The sequence below is a fragment of the Mustela nivalis genome (genome assembly GCF_964662115.1).
Source record: "Mustela nivalis genome assembly, chromosome: 11".
Taxonomy (NCBI): Eukaryota; Metazoa; Chordata; class Mammalia; order Carnivora; family Mustelidae; genus Mustela; species Mustela nivalis.
Window position 1 is genome coordinate 34,215,474 of NC_139030.1, and position 24,567 is coordinate 34,240,040.

At 37.1% G+C, this 24,567-nt stretch overlaps 1 protein-coding gene and 2 long non-coding RNA genes across 4 annotated transcripts in view; 1 reads left to right on the forward strand and 2 right to left on the reverse strand.

Moving 5' to 3' along the window:
- On the reverse strand, positions 1-20,918 carry ZC3H15 (zinc finger CCCH-type containing 15). Its single transcript, XM_082690910.1, has 10 exons — positions 20,670-20,918; positions 13,638-13,739; positions 8,840-8,951; positions 7,682-7,834; positions 7,164-7,255; positions 5,845-6,027; positions 4,354-4,500; positions 4,087-4,188; positions 3,202-3,325; positions 1-818 (listed from the first exon to the last, which is right to left on the reverse strand). Exons 1-10 carry the CDS (start codon positions 20,742-20,744, stop codon positions 628-630), a joined length of 1,281 nt encoding a protein of 426 aa, XP_082547036.1. The 5' UTR covers positions 20,745-20,918; the 3' UTR covers positions 1-627.
- Positions 16,797-20,659, reverse strand: LOC309844309. Its single transcript, XR_014300598.1, has 3 exons — positions 20,328-20,659; positions 19,765-19,887; positions 16,797-17,889 (listed from the first exon to the last, which is right to left on the reverse strand). It is a non-coding gene; the product is annotated as an uncharacterized lncRNA (long non-coding RNA).
- The window catches only part of LOC309844312, an 11,842-nt gene continuing 8,128 nt past the window's right edge, over positions 20,854-24,567 (forward strand). The window contains exons 1-3 of one of the 2 annotated variants that reach the window (XR_014300602.1): positions 20,854-20,902; positions 21,061-21,129; positions 21,645-21,800. This is a non-coding gene — a long non-coding RNA (uncharacterized lncRNA). Of the gene's footprint in view, positions 20,903-21,060; positions 21,130-21,644; positions 21,801-24,567 lie in introns of those variants that run through there. The other variant, XR_014300601.1, reaches the window with a different exon arrangement.

The following is a 24,567-nucleotide window of genomic DNA, read 5'->3' on the forward strand; positions in this document are numbered from 1 at the left end:
TTAGGATTTTAATGTATGATGGTCTTTATTTACAACTTTATTGGCAAAAAAGAAGAGGGGAAACATTTAAAACAGTTTAACACAGGGCATTGCAGCTGATTCTGTCAGGTTAAGGAAGTTTCTTTTTAAATGTCCATCTAATCGTCCAAAGATATACAATACTGAATCTGCATATGCAGTTTCCTTTATGAAATACAGTGCTCATATTTTAGGCAGTCTTTGAAACACATAAATACAAAGAAAAACACTCATTAAAAACTGTGTTAAATGAAGGGTATTTTAAATTTAAATTGATATTTATGTTGTTCTTATAATACATGCCCAATGAAAACAAAAAGCTGGAAAAGCAGTCACACTTCCTACTTGAATGGACAGTTACAACAATCATTTTCTGCAATGACCATTATATTTTCAATTTATCATGAACTACTCTGAACTTACTATGAGATGTAGCCAAAGTCAGAAGACAAGACGTAGGGAGAATATTCCTTTTTTGGAGGAGAGTAAGCCCTCCAGAATCAGCATGGGAAATAAACATCCTGTTGAAGAATTCTAGGTGGAAAAAAATTACTGTAGTCAATTTCAACTCATGCTGAGCTGGCCTAATTTTTTCAGACTTGTCTGGTGTCATTCTTCCAAATCAAGTGTGTTTAATTCTTCTTCTAGTTCATCCAAATCTTCCCCAGTAAAAAGATTTTCATCAACAGGAACAGCATCGATGGCTCCATTTTCCTGTCCCTCCCCTTCGTTGTCCTCTTCCAAATCACTTCTTTCACCATTTTCAGCCCTACCTCCAGAAGCTTCACTTAATTTGTTTTCTAAAAGTAAACATTGAAATCAGTAAGGCCAAGAAACAAACACTATTCCATTAGCAACTGAGAGTCACAGACATACTACATTTTTTTTCCTTTTTCAATGAAAGCCTTTCCTAAGATTACTCCAACAAGAAATGATCTTTTTCTTTTCTTTTTTTTTTTTTTTTAAAGATTTTTTATTTATTTATCAGAGAGAGAGAGAGGGAGAGAGCGAGCACAGGCAGACAGAATGGCAGGCAGAGGCAGAGGGAGAAGCAGGCTCCCCGCTGAGCAAGGAGCCCGATGTGGGACTCGATCCCAGGACGCCGGGATCATGACCTGAGCCGAAGGCAGCTGCTCAACCAACCAAGCCACCCAGGCGTCCCAAGAAATGATCTTTTTCTAAGCCTAAGAAAGCTTAAGCTATATACGTAGTGCAGGTATGTTGTGCACTATAGACATTTGATTGCTTAATGGTATACATTTGAAAGCAAGATTTATCTTATATAATTTAGTGTTTCCTATATGACCCAGCAATTAGGTTTTTAGAAAGTCAACTTCCACATAGTATTTTGAATAAATGACCATGGAATCAAAAAATGTTTATTAGCAGCTACTTAGCTTTTGATTTGGGGGACAGCAGTTAAATCACACTAGTTGTAATGCTGCAAAGAGATGTGAATCCAAAAACATTTCAACCTATCAAATTGTGAAAAAAAGAACCTAGGGTTATGTAGCTACTTTATAGGCTAGGAAATACTGAGACAACAAAAATGCTGTCTTTTAATGTTCAAAGACACCAATATTTACACAAAGACAATTTTTAATAGCCTTACTTAGATTTTAGCTATTTTAAACATCTTTGATGTCAAGTCTTGGGGGATTATAAACTCTGAAGTACTTGCAATTTTCCCTACTGTTACCAGCCCTACTTCTAAAAGGAGCAAATCCAGTCTTCAGATTGGCATTAAGACAATAGGCTGACAGCACTCAGACCTCAGGAGGGCAAGCCAGTTTTTCAAGTTATAACTTGCATTCCTTTATTGTAAAAATAAGGTTAGTTTTTGCTCTCTCAACCTCTGCCTTGATTAGTATTCTACGTTTTCCTCTCATACTAACCATGCCAAACGTTCCCTTTTCTTTCAACTCCTCAGTCAAGGCACCATTAGACATAAATTTTATCAACAAGCCTTACCACCCAGTCCTTCCCCCATTCTCACTCTTTTTTTTTTAAGATTTTATTTATTTATTTGACAGAGAGAGATCACAAGTAGGCAGAGAGGCAGGCAGAGAGAGAGAGAGGAGGAAGCAGGCTCCCTGCTGAGCAGGGAGCCCAATGCGGGACTCGATCCCAGGACCCTGAGATCATGACCTGAGCCGAAGGCAGCGGCTTAACCCACTGAGCCACCCAGGCGCCCCCCCATTCTCACTCTTTTTTTTTTTTTTTAAAGATTTTATTTATTTATTTGAAAGAGAGACAGTGAGAGAGAACATGAGCGAGGAGAAGGTCAGAGGGAGAAGCAGACTCCCCATGGAGCTGGGAGCCCGATGTGGGACTCGATCCCGGGACTCCAGGATCATGACCTGAGCTGAAGGCAGTCGTCCAACCAACTGAGCCACCCAGGCGCCCCCCCATTCTCACTCTTAACTGAACTTATTACTTCCATTTCCAGATCTTGTTTCTGTAACTAACACCCTTTCATCTTCCATTTTTCTTCTTCTCCCAGATCTTTTTCCCCTGGTATATAAGCTCTTCCCATGACCATGTCTCCCCCTCAAACAAAATTTGTAAGAGTGATCTGCACTTATTTTTCTCCTCCTTCCTCTTATCATTGCAGTCCTGATGAGAACTGGCACCCTAATTCCTACAACTCCTTTCTTACTACAACTAAAGACTTCCAGTCTAAATCCTACTTAATTTTTCTGAAATTCTTCTTTCTTTTCCTTTGTACTTCTCAAGCTTTCCCTCTTTTGAGTACTCTAACTGATGTTTGCAGTATATTCTACAAAGTTCTCACATTAAGTATTGTGCCTGGGTGATCACGTTCATTCACTCTGAGCTACCAAAGAAAATGATTTTCAAAAGTTTTCCTCCTGTTGACAGTGTCACGTTTGATAATTAAAATATCTCAAAATTAGGAGGTTCCAAACTGATCAGCTACATCTCCAAATTCATTTTTGTCCCCTTCTACTTCCAGTTAATGGCTTCAGGATCCACCTAGCCACCAATTGTACAGCTTCCACGACTCACTATTTCTATATATAGCCAAACCATACATATTTATGTTACCAGCCTGGTACCTGCAGTCATCAAAGTTTGCCAGTCTGATCTAACTGTCCACCCCTGCTATCTTTAGATAGCATCCTAGTTCTTGGGATCTTGGAATACAAAAGTTAGCATACTTACCATCCTTTTCTGAAGTGTATGTGCTGAATCTTTCAAGACTGGCTACAGTAATACCTGTCTCATCTACATCTCTTGGGATATACAGGCTTAAATCTATGTCATTTACACTCACAGAATCATCAACCTTTAAAAACATAAAAAAATAAAGTTGTTACTTATGAGAACAGCTTTCATAAATTACTTACCTTTTACCTCTGACATTTATCTTAGTGAAACAAAATTATTACTAATGCCAAGTGAAAACAATAACTGACAATTGCCAAAATTCACTCCTTTTCCGAAACTTCTTGGGAAAAAAAGTAGCAATGTCATATTTCAACTTTCTTCCTCTCACATGCAGAATATGACATTTTTATTTTCAACTCAAAGACAGAGGTTAAAATTTTATACTATATGAAAAATGAATAATCATCAGCTATGTTTGCCTGTAACTGAGTGATTTTGCTGTTGTCTCTTGCTCCCTACTCAATTTTCCCCTTACTCTGTTCCTTTTAGTCTCTGTCCCGTTTTTTTTCCAGTATAAAATATTAAATAAACAAACAAAAATATCATTTTTCTTTTAGGAAAATAAAGCACACACTTTTTAGCTAACACATACAAGCATTTAACTCTACCCCAGTCACTATTCTACTTTCTGTATAAAGAACTATAATATAATTTTATTAACTCATTTAACTCTCACAAGTAGTCTGCATGTAGGAATTATCATTATGACTTTATTACAGATCAAGGTAAAGACCTACAGTATAAATGATTTCCCAGATTAGAGTCAGGATTTGAACTGAGGCCCTAGAGTTGATTCTCTTAACCATGCAATTCTATTGTTATACTCCACTGTTTCTCTCCATCAACATGAGGAGATGAGGTGCCAAAGCTGCTTCTTACCTCATCACCACCTGTTCCTTGGGTGTAACGGGTATCATCTGCTTCCTCATCATCATCATCAACCAGTTCAGGACGAAATTCAAACACCTCACGACCGCTAATCTATTCAGATACACAAATATATCAACTCATGGTAAAATTCAAACATTTCATGGTCATGGATTTCGGACATAAACATGATTAAATTAAAATAAATTCTTGCATGACACAGAAATTATAAAATGAAAGAAAAAATAACGAATCTCTTCAGGTGAGTTTGGGACATACCACTAAAGCCTTCCCTGCCTTGAAGTCTGCTTTTCTTCTTTCCATATCTTGCTCAAGTTTATCAATCTTTTCTTGTCTTTTTCTTTTCTTCCATGCAAGAAAAGATTCTAGAGTGATTTTGGTAACATTTGGACCTAGGGCAGAACGCTGCAAAGACAAAAGAGTTGTTTATTTTCCCACAAATCACCTATAACAATATTTAATAATTTTCTCTTAATGCAATTAAGTTCTTGCCTGTGACTATTAAGACATCAAATTTAGAATAAACAGATTTATTTTCATTTTATATGGCAATGAGTAAAATGAGTGTCCAGAGATACAAACATTTGTAAACACAGTAAAATATATTATTCTGAGCTGCATTTCTTTTCAATACCGAAAATGAGTAAAACCTGTCATATGAGAAATGGTTTTAAAATAAGTCAACTGCTGAAAACAAAAAAATATCAAAAGTACCATGAAAATATCCAAGTATCATTTGTGTTCCTTAGGAAAAGAGGGAAAAAACTAGGCAAAAACACCATCTGCTCCTCAGAGCCAATAATCAAGTAATAAATATATGGAAAAATAATACTTCCTGAACATCTGCCAGCTATCAGTATTAAATGTTTTCTACACATACGCTAACACGCTGATCTCCACAAATAAGCAAACAGAAAGATATGGGAAATTTACCGAGGTTAATAGCTAGTACTTGGCAGAAGTAGGATACAAACAATCCCAAATATACCAGACTCCAAAGTCTGTATTTTCTATTATAGCATAGTGCCTTATATGAGACACTAAACAATATGTCCATTTAAGAACAAATGTATATAATCCCAACCTTAGACACTTACATAGTTAGACAATCCAAAGACAAAATGGATATAATTTGAAATATACAATCCTAAACCTAGTATTTCCAATAATCTCAACATTTTCTTGTCACTCCCAGGAGCCATATCTACTAACTCAGTGGCCCCATCTGCTATCTCATGGAGTAAACCTCTTTTGGGCTGAACTAGAAATGAGGAGCAGAAGATTTTCTTCAATGAGACATATTCCCCTCTACTGACACAGTGGGAGTTTTGACCCCAGGGATGATAAAATATACAACTGGAAAACTGCAGGAGTTGTTTCCTTCAATACGTATTATTGATTAGTAAAATGGCTAAAAAATAAGACATAGGGGAAACATCTAAAACTTCAAGTTCAATCAGAATTTCATTTTAATGAATATACTAGTACAACAATCTTATAGAATTTGATAAACCAGTGGCATAAAAAATTGTTTCATAATCCTAAAATTAATGTCATGATGGACTAATGATTATGGTTAGGTTTATATTCTAGACATAAAATAACTAAAGAAAAAAATAAGGCAACTTTGGGAAAAGGTTCTATTTTTTTCCCCTTCCATAATAACATGTTATTGCCCCCAAGTGGTAAATATTATAATTTCACGATAAATATTACTTTAGTTTTATAGTAGGAAAAAATTCTAGTTACCTCTCTTTCAATAAGATCTTCTAATGAAATTTCATCTTCTTTCTCTTCTTTTTTTTTATCTTTTTTCAATACAAATCCAGGAGGAAGTGCATGACGATACATGCAAATATCACCACCTCCAGGGCATACCCAAAACCAGCCATACTTGTTGTTTTCAATAGCTTCGAGGAAATGCTTGCACACCTGTAGAGACAATATTATTCACAGTAGTGGCTCAGTGAAGTCCATTTACAAGGTAAATGCTTAAATATATGGAACAAGTACATTCTTATTCACATCCTTAGGCTATTCACTTTTCAGAACACCCTTGGCACAGAAACGTACACGTAAATCAACCTTAAAATACTTAATACAATGGTAAATTCCCTTTAGAGAAGATCTATACAATATTTCTATTTTCAACACTGCTACAAATTCTGAATTACACAAAGGACATGCCTCAGTTTTAACCTTTGTAAATGTAATCCAACCCTGATTTTTAAATAAATGAAAAAAAATGTGGTTATAAAAAACTATAACCAATGATTTTGTTTTGATCTTTCCTAAAAACTCATCACATGCAATAGTGATACAAATACTACTTGAATTACCTGAAATTATAGGCAATTTCTCACATCTAAGAAGGGAGAAAGCAAGCAAGGTACAAAAGGAACCAAAGGACAGTGACCTTTGCTGCAGAATACAATTGTATTGAAGCCTCAGGTAATAAACTTTAAAAGAAAGAAGTGAAAATTAACTAATAAACAATATTCTTTTCCTCAAAAAAAATAGAGCAGATATAAATAAAACTAGTGTTTGAAATTTTCTAGCTATCAAGGTTTTTCACTATAACTGCACTATAAGTAAATATGTGGGCATAAATGCTGGGTCCGAGAAAAAAGGTATAAATTTTTAAAAGTGCATTTCCTGGAATACTAGAGCCATTACCTATCCAAATTTCATTTTCACCTTCTTGATTTAAAAATCTCATCATTAGTGTAGGTGTTTATCAACTGTCCCTCCATTCACTTTGCATAAGGAAAGAATTCTTGTCTGAATATGTGATCGTGTTAATCCATATCTGAGAGAAAGTAAAATCACCTCAGAAAATGACACTTGGGGACTTTAGTCACATGCTTTTCAAAGGCTACTTTTGAAAAAAGAATCTTATTTTGTATGACTTAACACTTGCAATCAAGTGTTCATCTTATAAAGTGCATTTTATAAACAGCTCCAATAATTTAAAAAATAATCCAGTAAAAAATAGCAGCAAATACCTTGCCACATAATTCTCCCTAATGATAAATATCACAGCAACTCAATTCAAGAAAAGGACATACTATTTGAGTTTTTGGTTTTTTCTTTTCCGCCTCACCGTGCTTCTTGTTCACTACTTCTTCCAGCTTTTTCTCATCCCAATTATCCATAGTATCTAAATAAAAAGAGATATGAAAACTAAATACTGTAATTTTATCTATTCCCAAAACAAACTGCATATCTCCTTAGACAGGAAAGCTGGATATAAGACTTATAACCTGACACATTTTCTTTAAATGACACCAAAGATAGGAATAAACAGTGCTATGAAATTATTCACCAAAATCCCAAGCAGTTTAGGCAAATGAGAAGGTAGTACTGGAAGAAAGTGTGAGACTAATCCAAAAGAAATAACTGCTTTTTATACATCCTCATTTTTTTAACTAAAGGACATAATGCTGTCAACTCAGATTTTGTGGAAAAGAATTTTTTTTTTTTTTTTTAACCAACACAGCCTTCCTAAGAGCAAAATATTCTTCAAGTTCTTAAATATCTTAGTAAAACCAAAAGATATTTTTAAGAAAATGTCTTAAAAAAATACCTTTTTCAAGTTCTTCATCTCTTGCATCAATGTAAACACTTCGCTTTTCACACTTTCTCTCCAGAGTCAAGTCATGAGAGAACTTACACTTATCTCCTTTAGTACACTGTCCTTGCTTAAAGAATGCACACACCACGGATTTGGGATCTGCACCTACGTCAAATAGCACATGGTATTTGTATTATAATCTGCCAGATCACAAAGTATAGCTTCTGAGATATAATTACTACTGGTGAACTTGTTATTTTCCATTCACTGATGTGAGAGGAAAATACCACTTATAGGTGATTATTAAGACATTTCTTTAAAGCTCATTCTACACCATTTTTTACCTATTTTTGTTTCTTTTATTCTTACCATTATTCCTTCCATTCTTACTCTTATGCCCAGGGGTGGGAAACCAAACAAACTCAGAGGTTATTCCATAGTCACTTGTCTAGTTTGAGTCAATGAGGCAGAGGTAAAAGAGAAATATAAACATACATGGAGATATACTACCAAGAGTCTGGAACTTATAATTTATAGAACCACAGGTTGTCTACCAAAGAACAGATATTATAAATCAACTAGCAGACTATCTAAATCCTTAATTTTATCTTAAGTGGGGGGCTAGTGGCTGGATTTGTAGTTGTACAATCACATAGCTATGCACATATATAGAGGAATTATAAGAAAGTCATTGATATAGTTTAATTTTGACAAAGGGAATATCATTTCCATAGCAGACACACTGGCTTATATGAAGAAAATATACATCAAAACAAATTAAAGGTTTTTTAAATTGTAGTTGATCCACAATGTTACATTAGTTTCAGGAATACAACTTAGAGATTTGACAAGCCTATATGCCACCCTCACCACAAATGTAGCTGCCATCTGTCACCATGCAATGCTATTACAATACCACTGACTATACTCCCTCTGCTGTACCTTTTATACTCATGACTTCTTCACTCTGTAACTGGAAGCCTATACATCCCACTCCCCTTCATCCTTTTGCCCATCCCAGGCCTCCAACCTCCTCCCCTCTGGCAAAGCATCAGTTTATTCTCTGTATTTATGGGTTTTTGCCTTTTGTGTGTGTGTATTCATAAAACAAATCAAGAGGTTTTAAAATATGAATATTTGATAAAAATACTTCCGACATTTAAAATTTACCTTTACTTATTTTTTGAGCAGCAACTACGGGTTTGAATAGCTCATTTAGTTCCTGCAATTCTTTCTTCTTGTCATCTTTCTTCAATTTCTTTTCAGCCTCACTTTGTGCTACCTAAAATATTCCCAGGAATAATATGAAAATTTGGTTTCATATAAGAAAACTGTTCTCATTATACAATAGTACATAGAGCATCACTAACAAAACATTTGCACATTTATGTATCCATACCTCTTAGTATCAGTGTTACAATGGCCTTTAAGTATATATTAAATCGTATGGTTAAACTATTAAATGAAACTGCGATATCAGTTGACTTAAAATAATTTATAAATGGTACCATGCCAAGTAAAAAGCATATTCAAAAGCTTACAGCAATAAGCATTTATTAAGCATTTGCTACATGCCCAGCACTTTTAGTAAATGGTTCTCACCTGGGATTTTCTTCTTATGACAACCACCCACTTCCCAGAAACATGAGGGTGCCTTTTGAAGATCAGAAATGCAAACATCCGGAAATGCGCAGTCCCAGACAATAAAGAACTGTACCACCCAAAATACCTATTCCCCTTGTGGAAAAACACTGAGCTAGGTCAATGTGGGAGATAAAACAAAACAAATATGACATATGACATAGTTCCAGGCACACGATTTACATACCTAATATGATTAGAGGATTCATCCAGACATTTATATGTCAGGTCCTATGTTAGATGACAGGGAATACAAAGATGAAAAGATAAAGATGCTTATTTAAAGAAGCTCAGACTCTAGTGGGAAGACAGACATGTCAACAACTGTAATATAATACATGGTTCTCTGGGAACAAGGAACGCCTATATGCCTATGAAAACTAGACTGAGCTAACACTTTATGGATGAATTTTTCTGATGGGTAAGAAAAGGAATGCAGAGAGCCAGCCAATGCAAAGATACAGGCACGAGAAGGAACACAGTATGAGAAACATCAATGAAAAGTTTGGACTGCATCAGTAGGTGACAGGTAAAACTCCGTGGCTTAAAGCAAGTCAATGACACAATCAGACTGTATTTTATAAAGACCACAACGGCAACTGTGTGAAAAGTGGACTAGAAGAAGCCCAAGAACAGCAAGGAAAATGAAGAGGCTAATGCAACTGCTGTAGGCAAGAAAACAAGAGCTTAAAGTAGGCATTAGTAGCAAGGTTGGAGAAAAGAGGTGAGAACTCTTAAGGAGGTAGAACTGACAGTACAAAGTGACTGACTAGACATGAAGTAGAAAAGAGAGGGTGGGGTCTAGGACTATCACATGTATGGTTAGTGCTGTTAAACAAGACAGGGTATACAGGAGTAACAGGTTTCAGGGCAGAAGGTGGAGATGAACTCAGTTTTAGACATCCTGAGTATGAGATGCTTACAGAGCAACTGAATAGAGCTACTTAGAAGGCAAGTGGACAAGGATCTTGATACCTGGGGAGAGAGTCTGATTTGAAATAAAGATTTTAGAAACAGTTTACCGATAATAATTGATTAAAACTTTGAGTGTATAAGAGATTATTCAAGAACAGCATAAAGAAGTGATTAAAAAAAAAGTGATAAGAGCAGAGGACAGTTCCCTGAAGAAAACCAATATTAAATGAGCCAACAACACAACTTTAAAAAGCCCATAAAAGGGTCCAAGAAACATCAAAGAAACAGGTGGAAATCCAGCACAAAAAAAGTACTTAAGGAAGGAGAAATTTTAGGAAGGCAATGGCCAAATGCTATAAGGTTAAAGATATCCCAAATCCCAACTTTGATCAGACGGTAGATGTGTTCAAATGGAAAAACTGGAGAACATTTTTTAAAAAGAAAAATTTAAGCATTTTATCTATAATAAAACTATCGTTTGCTCATGAGGTTCATCTCAAACATTTATGGACCCAGAGTAAGGATACACTGGAAGCCCACAAACCATTTCTGTGAATATTTGTAAGTTAGAAATCAAACTAATGCTAAATAAAATATGGTTTGTACCCCTACTTAACCAATATACCTTACAACCTGGAAGGATGGGTTCAAATTTAAAATGCCCAGGTTCCATGGAGTTCTACGCTGGAGCACAGCAGTAAAACAAGAATCAACTTCTGGCTCTTCCTCTTCCCACCCTGAGTTTCATCCCACCATGTGTGTGCATGAAGGTGGAAGGTGTGGGGAAAGACATGGTATGGATTCAGATCTGTCCATACTCCCAGCACATACCCTTCTTTTTTTGTGTATGTGCTGCTGAAGTGAACACACAACCTTCCTTTTGAGTACTTCAGGCATACTGGCAGTACAGTATACCCTAAGTACAGGCAACATGACCTTTGTAGGCCCTGAAGTATTGTGGAGAGGGATGGTATAAACTCCCTTAACCCACTGACTCCTTGCCTGTGGGAGAGCTATGTCTAGAGGAGACAAAGAGTAGGGTCATCCTCTACAGTACAGGGCCTACAGTGGGGTACCTACTGCCTGGCTCTAACAGCGGGACTGCTGCTCATTTTGCAGATAAAAGCCCAAGTACCCAAGAAATTATCAAAAATTATAATACTGAAGGTACTATCAATCCTAACCACCACCACCCACCACTGAAAATTTCAGGCTTTCTCGGGTCTATAAAATATAAAATTATCTGTCAATATCCTTCCCACTAGAAGAAAAAATAGGAAGAGGAGAACAGGATTGAAAAAAGGAATAAGGGAAGAAAAGTAAATTCTTTTCACACACCCATATTCCCCAGAAGATCCACATTATCTTCTAATTTAACCACCACAGGTACCTTACAAGGGTAATTATCCTTCCACTGTACAGATAATTGTCACTAAAATTTAAGTTCATGTAACAAATAAGATGACTCCAAGATCTAAGCATACATTTTTATTAAACCAGGCTACTAAATTAGCAGCATGGAAGATCAATAGTTTTTGGCTCTACAATCAAGCTGGGCATAAGAAAAGAAAAATGCTCGAGGCACTAATCTGCTGACAATATATGTGAGAGAAATTTGTTTCAGATTACAGTCACAAACATATATTCTGATATTCTCAGATGAAAAAATGTATTTCCAAAAGGACAGAGTGGCAAAAAGAATACTTTTTAAAATAAAGATGCAGGTCTGTAAAATCTTAAACTCAAGAAAGTGAAAGATCTAAAGAACATGAAGAAAAGGAGCTACCTTTTTTGAACGTGTTGTCAAAAGATAAAATGATTTCAAAATTCATATGGAAGACAAAATGCCTAAGAATAGCCAAGAAAAATATAAAAATAAGTAACATTTGGGGGAAAGGATTCCTTTAAGAGCTAACAGAACAGGGGCAACCAGGTGGCTGAGTGAGTTAAGCCTCCGCCTTCGGCTCAGGTCATGATCTCAGGGTCCTGGGATTGAGCCCCGCATCAGGCTCTGCTTGGCGGGGAGCCTGCTTCCCTCCCCCCGCCTACTTGTGATCTCTGTCTGTCAAATAAATAAATATAATCTTAAAAAAAAAAAACAAAACAGCTAACAGAACATGTTACTAAGGCACTATAATAAAAATCAATGGGATACTGGTTTAGGGACAGACAATAAACAGAACAGAAAAGAAAATCCAGGAATAGATCCTAATACATTTGAGACTTTACTATATGTCAACAATGGTATTTCAATTTGGTAGGATAAATGATGCTGGTGTAAATGGCCATTTATTTGAAAGAATATTAACTTACTGACATATAAAATAAATTTATGACAGATTATAGACTTTAAAAATAAAATAGAAATCTAGGAAAAACACACATAATCCAGTGGTGCAAGAGACTTTTTAACTGTATTTTTAAAAAGCTAGACATACCTGACAGTACAAAAAATAAAAATTATTGTACAGCAAATGAAACAGAAACATCACAAATTATCTGTAATGCAGGCAAAGGTGTCTCTCATAAATTGACAAGAAAAAGACAACCAGAAAAGCAAAGGATATGAGTACACAAGTCAGAGAAGTATAAACCCAGACAGGCAACAACCATTTGAAAAGGTACTCAAAATAGAATAACCAAAAAACAAAACAAAACAAACAAACAAACAAAAAAACCTCAAACTCACTTGTAGTGAGGGAAACAAAGCAAAGAATGAGGTCTCAATTTATACTTACCAGATTGGAAAACATTAAAAAGAACGTTAGTACCTATAACTCATGCACTGCAAATGAAAATGCGAAGGATTACAATCGCCACAGAAACTAATCTAATCTATTAAAATTAGATATCTGGGGCACCTGGATGGGTCAGTTGGTTAACCATCAGATTCTTGATTTCCACTCATATAATGATCTCAGAGTCAAGAGATCAAGACCTGCGTTAGCTTGGAGCTAATTGGGATTCTCCCCTCCCCACCCAGCTGGCACTCTCACACTCTCTCTCTTTAAAAAAACAAACAAATAAAAAAAAGAAGTCCATTTCCCTTGATCTAGAAATGTGTCACAAAAAAGCAAAAATGCCTGTTAAGAACACACGTACACAGACATTTCTCATAGAATTATTCTAATGTCAAAAAGCTAGAAACAAAGTGATCCCTTATAGTGAAATGGATGTTTACAGTACACCCATATTGTAGAATAGTATGAAGCCATTAGAAGAAATTAGAGCTGTATCAAAATGACTTAGAGAAATATCTAAGACATACTGCTGAGTAACAGAGGCAAGATACAGAAAAGTTTTAGAGTAGGATTCCATTTTAAAATACAATTACCATTCCAAATACGTCTATCTGTAACAAATGCCTTATTACATCCATATGAAAAAAATGCAGAAATTTTAAGTTATTTACCTGACGTGGATTTTGTTGGCCAAACTTAACCTGATGAGTGACAGCCTTAATAAACTTCTGTTGCTTTGCTCCTTTCTTATTCTTTAGACCAAAAGTTTTGTCCTGAATGAAAAAGAGTACAGAAATATCTTAACAATTTATATTAATTTCTCATCTATTTTTTTCAGTGATATCTAAAAATCACTCTTTCATTTATGCAAAAGAAAACTTTTCTTTAGTATGCTACATAAACATGTGAAACACTAAAACATCAAGTTGACCCAGAATTCTTTACAATTCAATATATACTTAAAACCTTAAAACTATCGTTATTAAACCTGTTACTCTAAGATGCTTTTTCCAAAGTGTGTTTCAGAGTATAAATTCTACAGGATGTGCAGGGTTGGAATACAGGACAAGATGACCTACAGTCAAGAAAGTTTAGGAAAATGCTTGCCTAACAGTGTTTTTAATGCTTAAATGTAAGATATCTTAGAGCTTTTACCAGAAGGGATGCAGTATGTAGCAATTCTGAATCTTTTTTTTACTTCAAAATGCATTCTTCTCAGAGTACCCTAAGGGATTATGTACTACCGAACACATTTTAGGAATACTGCATAAATATTATGTACTCCACTGGTTTTGTTTGTTTTTTGTAAGAGAATTATCTTCTCAAAACAATTAAAAAAATTTTTTTTAAAGATTTATTTATATGGGTGCTTGAGTGGCTTAGTTCTTCTACTGAGCCAGTTACCAATTTACCCATACACTATCAATCTTTGTAGACTGAGGTTCAAACAGATGTTTCACTTTATCACGAAGTAAGCTTCATGCCCAATATGCGGGTTGAACTCATGAGCTCCTGATCAAGAGTTCCATCCATGCTCAGGGAACCTGGGAGGCTCAGCTGGTTAAGCATCGGCCTTTGGCTCTGGTCATGAATACTAGGGTTCTGGAATCAAGTCCCATATTGGGGGGGGGGGGTCCTTGCTCAGGACCTCTGCCTACTGCTTCCCCTGTTTGTCTGCTTGTTCTCTCTGACAAATAAAATCTGGAAAAAAAAAAAAAAAGTTGCATGCTCTACCAACTGAATCCACTAGCTGACCCTAGATGTTTAATTTTAAAATGGGAGTTTGCATCTTTTTCATTCTCTTGTTTGTGGGTAGATCTGAGAAAGGATGAAGCGGCAAAAAGGTCTATACTATTGAAAGAAACGTTGAGACCCTCTAAAAATAATCAGTCTGAAATAAACTGACGATTTTAAAGCCTTCATTTTGGTATTATTCTGAGGGAAGGGACAAAGTAATAGGAAGTATTACAGCTGCAGAATACCTATGTGGACACGTTGGAAATGAAAAACAGTACTGATACGATTAGTATTTGAGAACATTCAGCATGATGTAACTTTACAGAATCTCAAAATCAGTAAAACAGATCTTTCAGTTTTCTTAACATTTGCAAAGTTGAAGACAGTTCAGCTCTAGAAGGTTCTCATTAAGAAGTATCTTTTTATTCATTCACATCTACATCCAACCATATACCAAAATTTCACTTTCCCCTACTTAAATTTCTCTCGTTTTAATATCCCATATTTCAAAACTCTACAATTACTCTGTAATTTACGCATGTAAAAAAAAATAGGACATACAAACATGCTGAAGAGTTTTTTTTAGGGCCAGTGTCCCCTCCCCACTTTAAAAAAAAATATGTTTATTTGACAGAGAGAGGGATCACAATTAGGCAGAGGGGCTGGCAGAAAGGGGGAAAACAGGCTCCCCGCTGGGCAGGAGCCGGATGTGGGACTTGATCCCAGGACCCTGAGATCATGACCCGAGCTGAAGGCAGAGGCTTAAGCCACTGAGCCACCAAGGTGCCCTTGGTGTCCCTTGTTTTTATAGGTAAGAGAGTTCAACATTCAATCCAGTAAGAAGAAAAGATGGTCAAGTATGTGATATAATGAAAAGAAATGAGCACATGCAGCAACTGGGTATGAAATGACACTTTCCTTTTACAAAATTGAGTTCTCGTGGGAGGTAGGGGAGATGGAAAAATCCTAGATAAAAATTTCAAGATCAAAGTGCAAGTACATCTACATAAGGCCTGCCAGAGAAGAGCATAACTAGGGTTCAAACCATGCCCCATAAGTTAACCACAAAACTATTGAATAAACAAGCAAGACAGATAACAAATAGCAAGACAGATACTAACATATGAAGATTTAGGAAAGAAAAAAGTGCTCTAAGGGGACTTGCCTAGTTAGAAAAAAATACTCATGACAACAGTTTCTGATAGAAGTATATAAGCTCCAGATCCCAGAAGAAAAACAGTTTTTCAGGTTTAATTACACCGCTTTAGCACATAATTAACCAGCCTAAAAGAGATAATGAATGAGTTGTGATTTTAAAGTCTTTAATTAGGGTAGGGCTCAGAAATCATTATTTTTTTCAGAGACAGGGGACACATCTATTCGGCACTCATGAAACCTAAAGTCAACATATATTTTATTGAATCCTCTTAACAATCTTATGTTATATTGAAGCTGAGAACTGTTCAACAATTCTGAAGTCAGACTGTATAGTGGAATGATTTAAGAGTATAAGCTCGAGCCAGGCTGCAAAAGTTCTAAGCTCAAACAAAACTGAGCAAATTACCTTCTTTGCCACAGTTTTCTTATTTGTAAAGTGGGTCTCACTCTAACCTTTTAGGACTGTTGTGGAAGTTAAAAGATTTACTACAAAGTAGTGGAGCACACTGGTTAACAGTAGGAGGCCTGCAGCCACACTTCTGGGTGTGAATGGTGGTTCTCCCAATGGCCAATTTAGTAACCTTGGGCAAGTTATTTAATCCCTGTACCTGTTTCCTCAATTACAAAAAGGGTGATAAAACTTATCTCACTGAGAGAATTAAAAAAGCTGCATAAATTTATCACTTGTATGTGGCTTGTCTTCTCTCTCCAACACATTGATAATTGTGTCTGGCTCACTAAGTGTTAACTATTAAGTGACACAGATGATATTTGAACCAAGGTATATTGGACTCCAAGCAAAGTCTTTGTTCTTTCCACCATGAAAAACTATTTTCCAGAGAAACCTAGTTAGGTTACTGTGCAGGTTGGTACACAAAAAGCTTTCTGAATACCACATTGCTGATGTGGGATACTAACACCGCCTATTGAAAATAGGATGGTTTATAATTTGGAATACTTCAAAAGGGCTTTCTCCCTTTTTCTTGAATTTAGGACATGTATGTGAAGATTAACCTGGATTTTTTGCAGGTGGGGAGTATGAGACAGGAAGACTGGAGGTTACAATTGAACCCAAATCGTGCTTAAAATAAAACTGGGAGGGGCACCTGGGTGCCTCAGTTGGTTAAGCAACTGCCTTGTGCTCGGGTCAGGATCCTGGAGTACCACATTGGGCTCCCCACTGAGTAGGGGGCCTGCTTTTCCCTTTGACCCTCCACTTCCCGTGCTTTCTCTCTCTCTCTCAAAGAAATAAAATCTTAAAAAAAAAAAAATCTTTTATTTAAAAAAAATAAAAAATAAACTTGGAAATAGTAGTCCTCATTGGATCAATATGGTCCCAAAGTTTAGGTTATAAGGAAGGAACAGTGTATGTTTCAGATATGCAAAACTGAATACAAAGCAGTTCAGAAAACAGTTTTTTTTTTTTTAAAGGATGGCTCCCTGAAGCTCCAGAGCCTTAGCATTCAATGAACTCCAGACTTCCTTAAAACTGACCCTTTCTTCTTCCCCCTGCCATCCCATTAAGTAATCATGCTTCTTTTACAGCCAGCCTAGCCTCCACTCCTTAAATAAGATGTGTGAAAACAAGGGGAAAGGGTTGGGAGAGCAGGACAATACTGAATAGTACTCTAAGACAACTAGAGACTACCTTTTGGGAAAATAGGGTAAGCAGAAGCAAGCACTGTTTTATTTCGTTAGTCATTGTCTACCTCCCTCACCCGCCACACGCACTGTCTAATGTATTTTTGTTCTCCATTCATGAAATGGATATTCTACAGCTGGTTAATCTAACTTCAAATAATCAACAACTGACCTTGACTAAAGTTTTTCCATTGGCAACCAATCATTTCTCTTTCTCCATCCTTTACATATCTGGATACCATCTCTTTAGGTGTCTTACTACCACTTTCTTGCTGCTACAAGTCCTTAGCTGGACAATTTATTTGCATGCCCTACAACCCAAGGATCCTTTCTCTTTCCATTTTCAAATCCACTTCTCAAAGTTGACTTCAGTTTATTAAATGTCAGCTATAAGAAAGCAAATAGTATAAGCCATTTGAGATAACTGCATAAATTTCTAACAGAACCATAACATATTTTTATATACTCATTTCAGAAAGAAAATACCTATTAATACAAATCAATTAATACATTTTGGAAAGGTTAAAGAGAGAAAGAAAAAAATATAGGCAACAGAAGGAAATTATTTCAGATGACAGAAAGTAAACCCTTTATAGACTGCACAGGCCAGTCTGATTATTTTCACTTACTAGTTCTTTTTTAAATAGTAAATAATAGTAGCCGCCATTTATTATCTATATGTCAATTATTTTACAAACATCATTTCATTTAACCCACAGCTCTATAATATAGGAATTAGTTCCATTTTGCTGATAAGAAGTACATCAGTCTTCGCTCCCAGCTCCTCAATCAATTTTCATCCTTAACCCCATACACTAGCCATCAGGATATGCTAGGGTTTGGGGTAAGTTAAAAAAAAAAAAAAGTCATCTATAATATTTAACAAAGAGAAATATATTGTTTCCTAACCAGGCTGAGTAATAGAATTTTCTACATAAATCTCATTTCACAACAAATGATAAACTTAACACTAAATTCACTAGGGGGTATTTTTGTACCTCTCCACTGGTAGCAAATATCCATGCAGTACACTTGAGTCTACAAAACCTTACTACCATTAAGGGGGGGGGGATGCCCACCATATATGATAAATGGGGGGGAGGGGCAGGCTAATATCATCACTGTTCGGGTATTTTTGGTTAAAAAACGCAGCTGTCTTATTTTGTATTTTTCTTTGGCTAAGTTTTCATTAATGAAACTAAGGTTGCTTTCTCTTTACCTTAAGAATAACTGTGTACAAGATGAATGAACCCATTATATACCTACACTTTGAGTTGAGAAACAGTACATAACTTTCATGTAAAACTCCTTAAAACAAAAATACTACTCCTGCCAATTTAAAATAAAAATCACTGCATACAGTTAAAGTTCAATAATGTAGGAGGTATACTTTGTCAGGTAACATTTAATTTCACGTCTATAAGGAAATTTCACTTTGTATCATGTTAATTCAATCTTAGTACAGGAAACTGACAAGTATAATGTGATCCCTAAAATGTCCCTTGTTTACATAGCAGTGAGTGCTATGAGATCACCATTCCCAGAGATCTACTCAAATGCCAGTGTCCAGATTGTTCAAAAAGGTGACAGGAGACACATGTGTGAAGAAGACAGTTATTTGCTTTTAAAGTTCTGGCTATCTGCTTCATCACAGTTCTAAATAGAACAAATTAGCAATAAGAATACAGGTTGGGAGAGTGCACCTGAGTGGCTCAGTCAATTCAGCCTCCAACTCTTGACATCAGCTCAGGCCATGATTACAGGGTTATGAATTCGAGCCCACTTAAAAAAAAAAAAAAGATAGAAAAAAAAAAAAGAAAAAAAGAATACAGGTTCTGCTTCAGAGCTGGAACTCAGCAATGATTACTAGAATTCTTTATAAGCATGTTAAACCAGCAGACTTTAAAAATTATGTAAAAATTGACAAAGACAAGTTCCAATTAGGTTTATACTATGAAGCCTTGAGGGTTTTCACTGATGTTTTTCAAGGCTATAACTACCAAATATTAAAAACAGTAATCATTTAGGTATGCCTGGGTGGCTCAGTTGGTTAAGCGTTTGTCTTCCACTCAGGTCATGATCCCAGAGTGCTGGGATTGAGTCCCCCATGGGCTACTTGCTCAGTGGGGAACCTGCTTCTCCCTCTGTCTGCCGCTCCTCTTGCTTGAGTGTTCTCTGACAAATAAATAAAACCTTTGAAAAACAAATAAACAAAACCAGTAATCATTTATAAATAAACTCATTTCAAAACAACCAACATACATTTTGGTGTCCATTATTCAGGTATACCATAAGCAGGAAAATGGTCATAGGTTTTTCCAATTATATCCAAAGAACACGAAGAACCTTTTAAAAGTCACTGATGGTTCCCTCTCAGGAAACTCACTGGTAGTCATTAGAAGGCAAATACAAAACATTCAAGAACGTCAATAATGTTCCTCGGCCACAAAGAGCTGTAGACTCAGGGCACTAACTGAATAAATGTGTGTGTATACACACATATATACGCGCATCTACATATCTGTGAATACATAACAAATTCAAATACGGCACTTAATACAGCTAGTGACACTGAAACAATCTCTTTTAAAGCAGAGCGGATTAATTCACAACGTATATATACAGAGCCACGTACAAAACGGTGAGCTGCGACCTTAAAGAAACCATCACTCTATGAAACTTGTAATGGATCGAAAAAGCCACGAAGTGGTAATTTGTTAGCTCGAAACAACTACCCCTCCTAAGTGATGGGTAAAATTGGAACACAAAGGATCCTCACGAGCCGACCCCCCAGAAAAAGTCTGACCCAAGCCCATTCAGCGCACTTTCCAAAAACACCAGGCTAGAAACGTCTTCAATTTTAAGGACTAGCGAAGGTCAAAACCCTGAAATGGGTAGGGGAGAGGGGTGCCCTTTCGGACCTGGGTCGGTGAAGGCGGGGGCGTGGGCGGAGAAGCAGAGGCTGGGTGCGGGGGCGCCAGCAGCGTCACTATAGCGATGAGAGGTAGGGAGCGTCATCACGGGGCTGGGGAAGGGGCAGTGGGCCACAGAGCCAGAGGGGGGACACGTCGTCCCGGAAGACACGAGCAGAAGCCGTGGAGCGGGGAACCAGGAGGCTGCTTCCCTGAGGTCTCACAGCATGAGTGGGGGAGGGGGTGGGTACTCACTTCAATAATCTTCTCCTTCTTTTTCTGCTCCGCCTTTTTGCTGCCCCCGGCCTGAGCCTGTTTCTTGGGGGGCATTGCGGAGACAGGTGGCACCGGCCAGACTTAAGCGCAGCTGGACACCGTCAGGGGAGCTGGCCCCGCGGCAGGAGGAAGAGGACACGGGCCTCCTTCGCCGCCGCACCGCACGGAAAGCAAGGCGCTCACTCGCCGCCGAAATGCGGCCTTTGCGACAGGTCGGTGCCGCAGAGCATTGTGGGTCGCGAGGAGGGCGCCCGGAAACGGAGCTGCGCGTGCGCTTCTGCCGCGGCCGGCCAGGAGGGGGCAGGGAAGGGACGTGGGGAAATGACTTGGCATCACTTGTGATGTCGTTCATCCACCTGGTCCTTTCTAGGTTGTGTCAGGCCTTAGGATCAATGAGGCGAGTTGGTTGGCGCCCGCTGCGCTTTGGTCCTCCCTTCAGGTTCGTTGTTGTTGAGGATGGGCGATTCTTTTTTCCTACCTGCTAGGTTAATAATTGCCCTTATTATTATTATCATCCTGAGTGATCACCGAGCAGTCGCCGCAACTCAGCGCTGCTCGGAGGCCACGGTACTCAGGACTTTGTTAGGCACAGATGGAACAGGGCCGGCGAATACAGCATGCTTCGGGTTCCTGCAAAGCCTTATTAAGGCATGGAAAAAGTTTCATTTGAAGGGAACCAGGAGTGGCAGCCCAGAGAAGGGGGAATTTGAACTCTTCTGATGTACTGTACTTATCAAGTCGTTTTCAGAGTTCAGGAAAGTGTCTAGATGATTCCTAAAAACCCATTTTTAATGTGAAAACCAAACCTAGTTTGGGGGTGGAGAGCACATCTCAACAACTTTCATTAAGTTCTTGAGAGGCTGGAAACTACTTGGCACATTACACACGTTATTTCATTTAGTTATCACAAGGACTTTGTTTGAGGTAGGAATTGTTACTATTTGTGTTTTATAGATGAAGCACAGAAAGAAAGAAACATGCCCAAGGTTATGTTAAAGGCTGAGCCACGGATTTCAACTTTGACAGTTTCATTCCTATCACTAAAATTACAAAAGTCTAGATTTCTATCACTAATATTGCAAAAATGGTCCTGTTTGAAAAAGTACGTGAATGAATGGCTGGCGTCTGTTAATATTTCTACAGACCAAAATACTGGTGTGTGTGTGTGTTTTAATATAATGCTTGGCTGTTACTTTTGTTCCATGATTATCATTTAATGTTTCTGTTAGAAAAGTACTATAGGGCCTAGAGTCATCTTTATAGATAAAGGTTTTAAATCTTTTTCATTAATTTCCATATGGAGAGAACTAAGAGTTCCTTTAATTAGTGCAATTGATTATTTGAGTAGTAGCTTTCAACATAAGCTAGATAATGCCAAAAAATCCCAAGTATGGGTGTGTGTGCTTGTGTATATGTGTTTGTGTATATAAAGAACTTTCTAAACTTATGATGGGGTTATGTCCTGATAAAACCATGGTGAGTTGAAAATATTAAATCAAAGTGCAATTAATATATTTAATCCACTGACCATCATAGCTTAGCCTAGCCTACCTTAAACATGCTCAGAGCACTCACATTAGCTTACAGTTGGGCACAATCATCTAATGCAAAGCCTATTTTATAATGAAGTATTTAATAGCTCGTGCAATTTATTGAACGTTGTACTGAAAGCAAAAAAAAAAAAAAAAAAAAAAGAATGGCAGGGGTGCCTGGGTGGCTCAGTCATTAAGTGTCTGCCTTCAGCTCAGGTCATGATCAAGCCCGCAATAAGCCCTGTATCAGGCTCCCTGCTCAGCAGGAGGCCTGCTTCTTCCTCTCTCACTCTCCCTGGTTTATTCCCTCTCTCACTGTCTCTCTGTCAAAGTAAATAAATATATAAATAAAATCTTAAAACAAAATGAAAGAAAACAAAACAAAAAAACAGAATGGCACTATGGGTCAAGAATGGTTATGGGTCTGTTGGTTGTTTACCCTTGTGATCACGTGGCTGACTAGGAGCTGTCACTGCTGCTTCTGCCCAGCATTGGGAGTGTATCTTACCACATATGAGTAGCTTGGGAAAAGATAAAAATTCAAAATTTGAAATATGGTTTCTACTGAATGCATATCATGTTTGTGTCATTAAAAGTAAAAAAAATTTAAGTCAAACCTTCATAAGTTGGGTACTGGCTGTATATACAATCATGAAATTCCTCTGGGCTCCTGTCCCAGGGTGATGGACCATCCTATCTTTTACTTCTTTATTTACTCCCTTATTTATTTCCTTGTTTATCTTTTGTTATTTTTGTGGTTGTTCTCGTTAGAGCACAGAGGGACCCAGCCTTCTTTCCTCTTTACTCAGTTTTATAATTGATTTGATTCTTTGGGGATTCTCTCCTTTAAGAGAAGTAGAATGTAGTTGTCTTAATTGTTACTTTTTAGTGCTTTCAAAAATATACTTTGGGCCCTTTGTTTTTGGAAGAACTTTACTGGCAATTGTTCTTATGAATCTGATCAATTAATAAGTAACAAATATGGGGGAAAATACAAAGAATCTAGAATCTCATAAATTATAATAGTAGTGCTGGGTCCATAATTTTTAACTACCTTCTGCCTTTCACATTTGCTTTTGTTTCTGCAGTGAAGTTGTGACTTTTTTAGAGGAAAAAGATCCTGCCTGGCCTCAACTGAAAAAATAAACATTTCTAAATATGGTGTCTTCTCTGATAGCTCTCTCTCACAGTCATTTCTTCATCAGTCAGAAATCTGACTAATTGAACTCACTGTTTTCTGAAATAAGGTAATTGCTGGTTTGCAATCTCTGATAGAAAACTGCAACAAGAGAAGGAATTCTATACCTGCTACTCCACTTCTTCATAATTCAAGCTAAACTCCCACAAAACAAAGTTTAAAGTTGTAGTCAGGGGTTACCAAATTCAAATGCCCAAAAGGCAGGGATATACATTTGGGTGTCAAGATGAGTGAAATACATTAGGGAATGGTGGGACCACGGCCAAGCCTCAGGTAAATGCACACCATTAAAGAGAGAGAGAAAGAGAGAGAGAGAGAAAGCCATACCTGCCTGGCTGATTTGATGGTCAGGCTGTGAATTTACTGCCTTGGATACCATTTCCAAAACTTTACATCTTTAGAAGATATCAGAATATATTTTTTGAACCTGAGTCGCTAGGGTGTAGATTTGGAATGGAAGTAGATTTTTTATTACTGTTGTTACCCAACATCCAAAGGTCCTTCCTGACCATGGTTAATAATACTATATCGTATAGTTGAAAATTCCTAAGAGAATAGATTTTAAAAGTTCTTTCACACAAAACTAAAGTAACTATGTGACATGATGGATGTGTTAACTAACTTTATCACAGTATTATTTTGTAATACATACATATATCAAATCATGTATACCTTAAACTTAACATAGTGTTATATGTTACTTATATATCAATAAAAATGGAGGGAAGAAAGAGAACGGGGTAGAGATCCAAGATGTAAGAACAGGGACGCCTGGGTAGCTCAGCTGGTTAAGCGGCTACCTTTGGCTCAGGTCATGATCCCAGCATCCTGGGATGGAGTCCCACGTTGGGCTCCTTGCTCAGCAGGGAGCCTGCTTCTCCCTCTGCCTCTGCCTGCCTCTCTGTCTGCCTGTGCTCGCTCTCTCTGACAAATAAATAAGTAAAATCTTAAAAAAACAAAAAAAGACAAAGCAAACAAAGGTCCTCCCTGTGTGTGTGAAAGAGAATTACCCATTATGTTATAATTCCCACTTTACAAGCTAAATGGGGGCAAGTTTCTCTTTTTCCCTTACCTCACACAACCAGATCCTCAATTCATAATCTAGGGAGGAGCCGGAAGATTCTTCTTTCTCTCCCACCTACGCCTA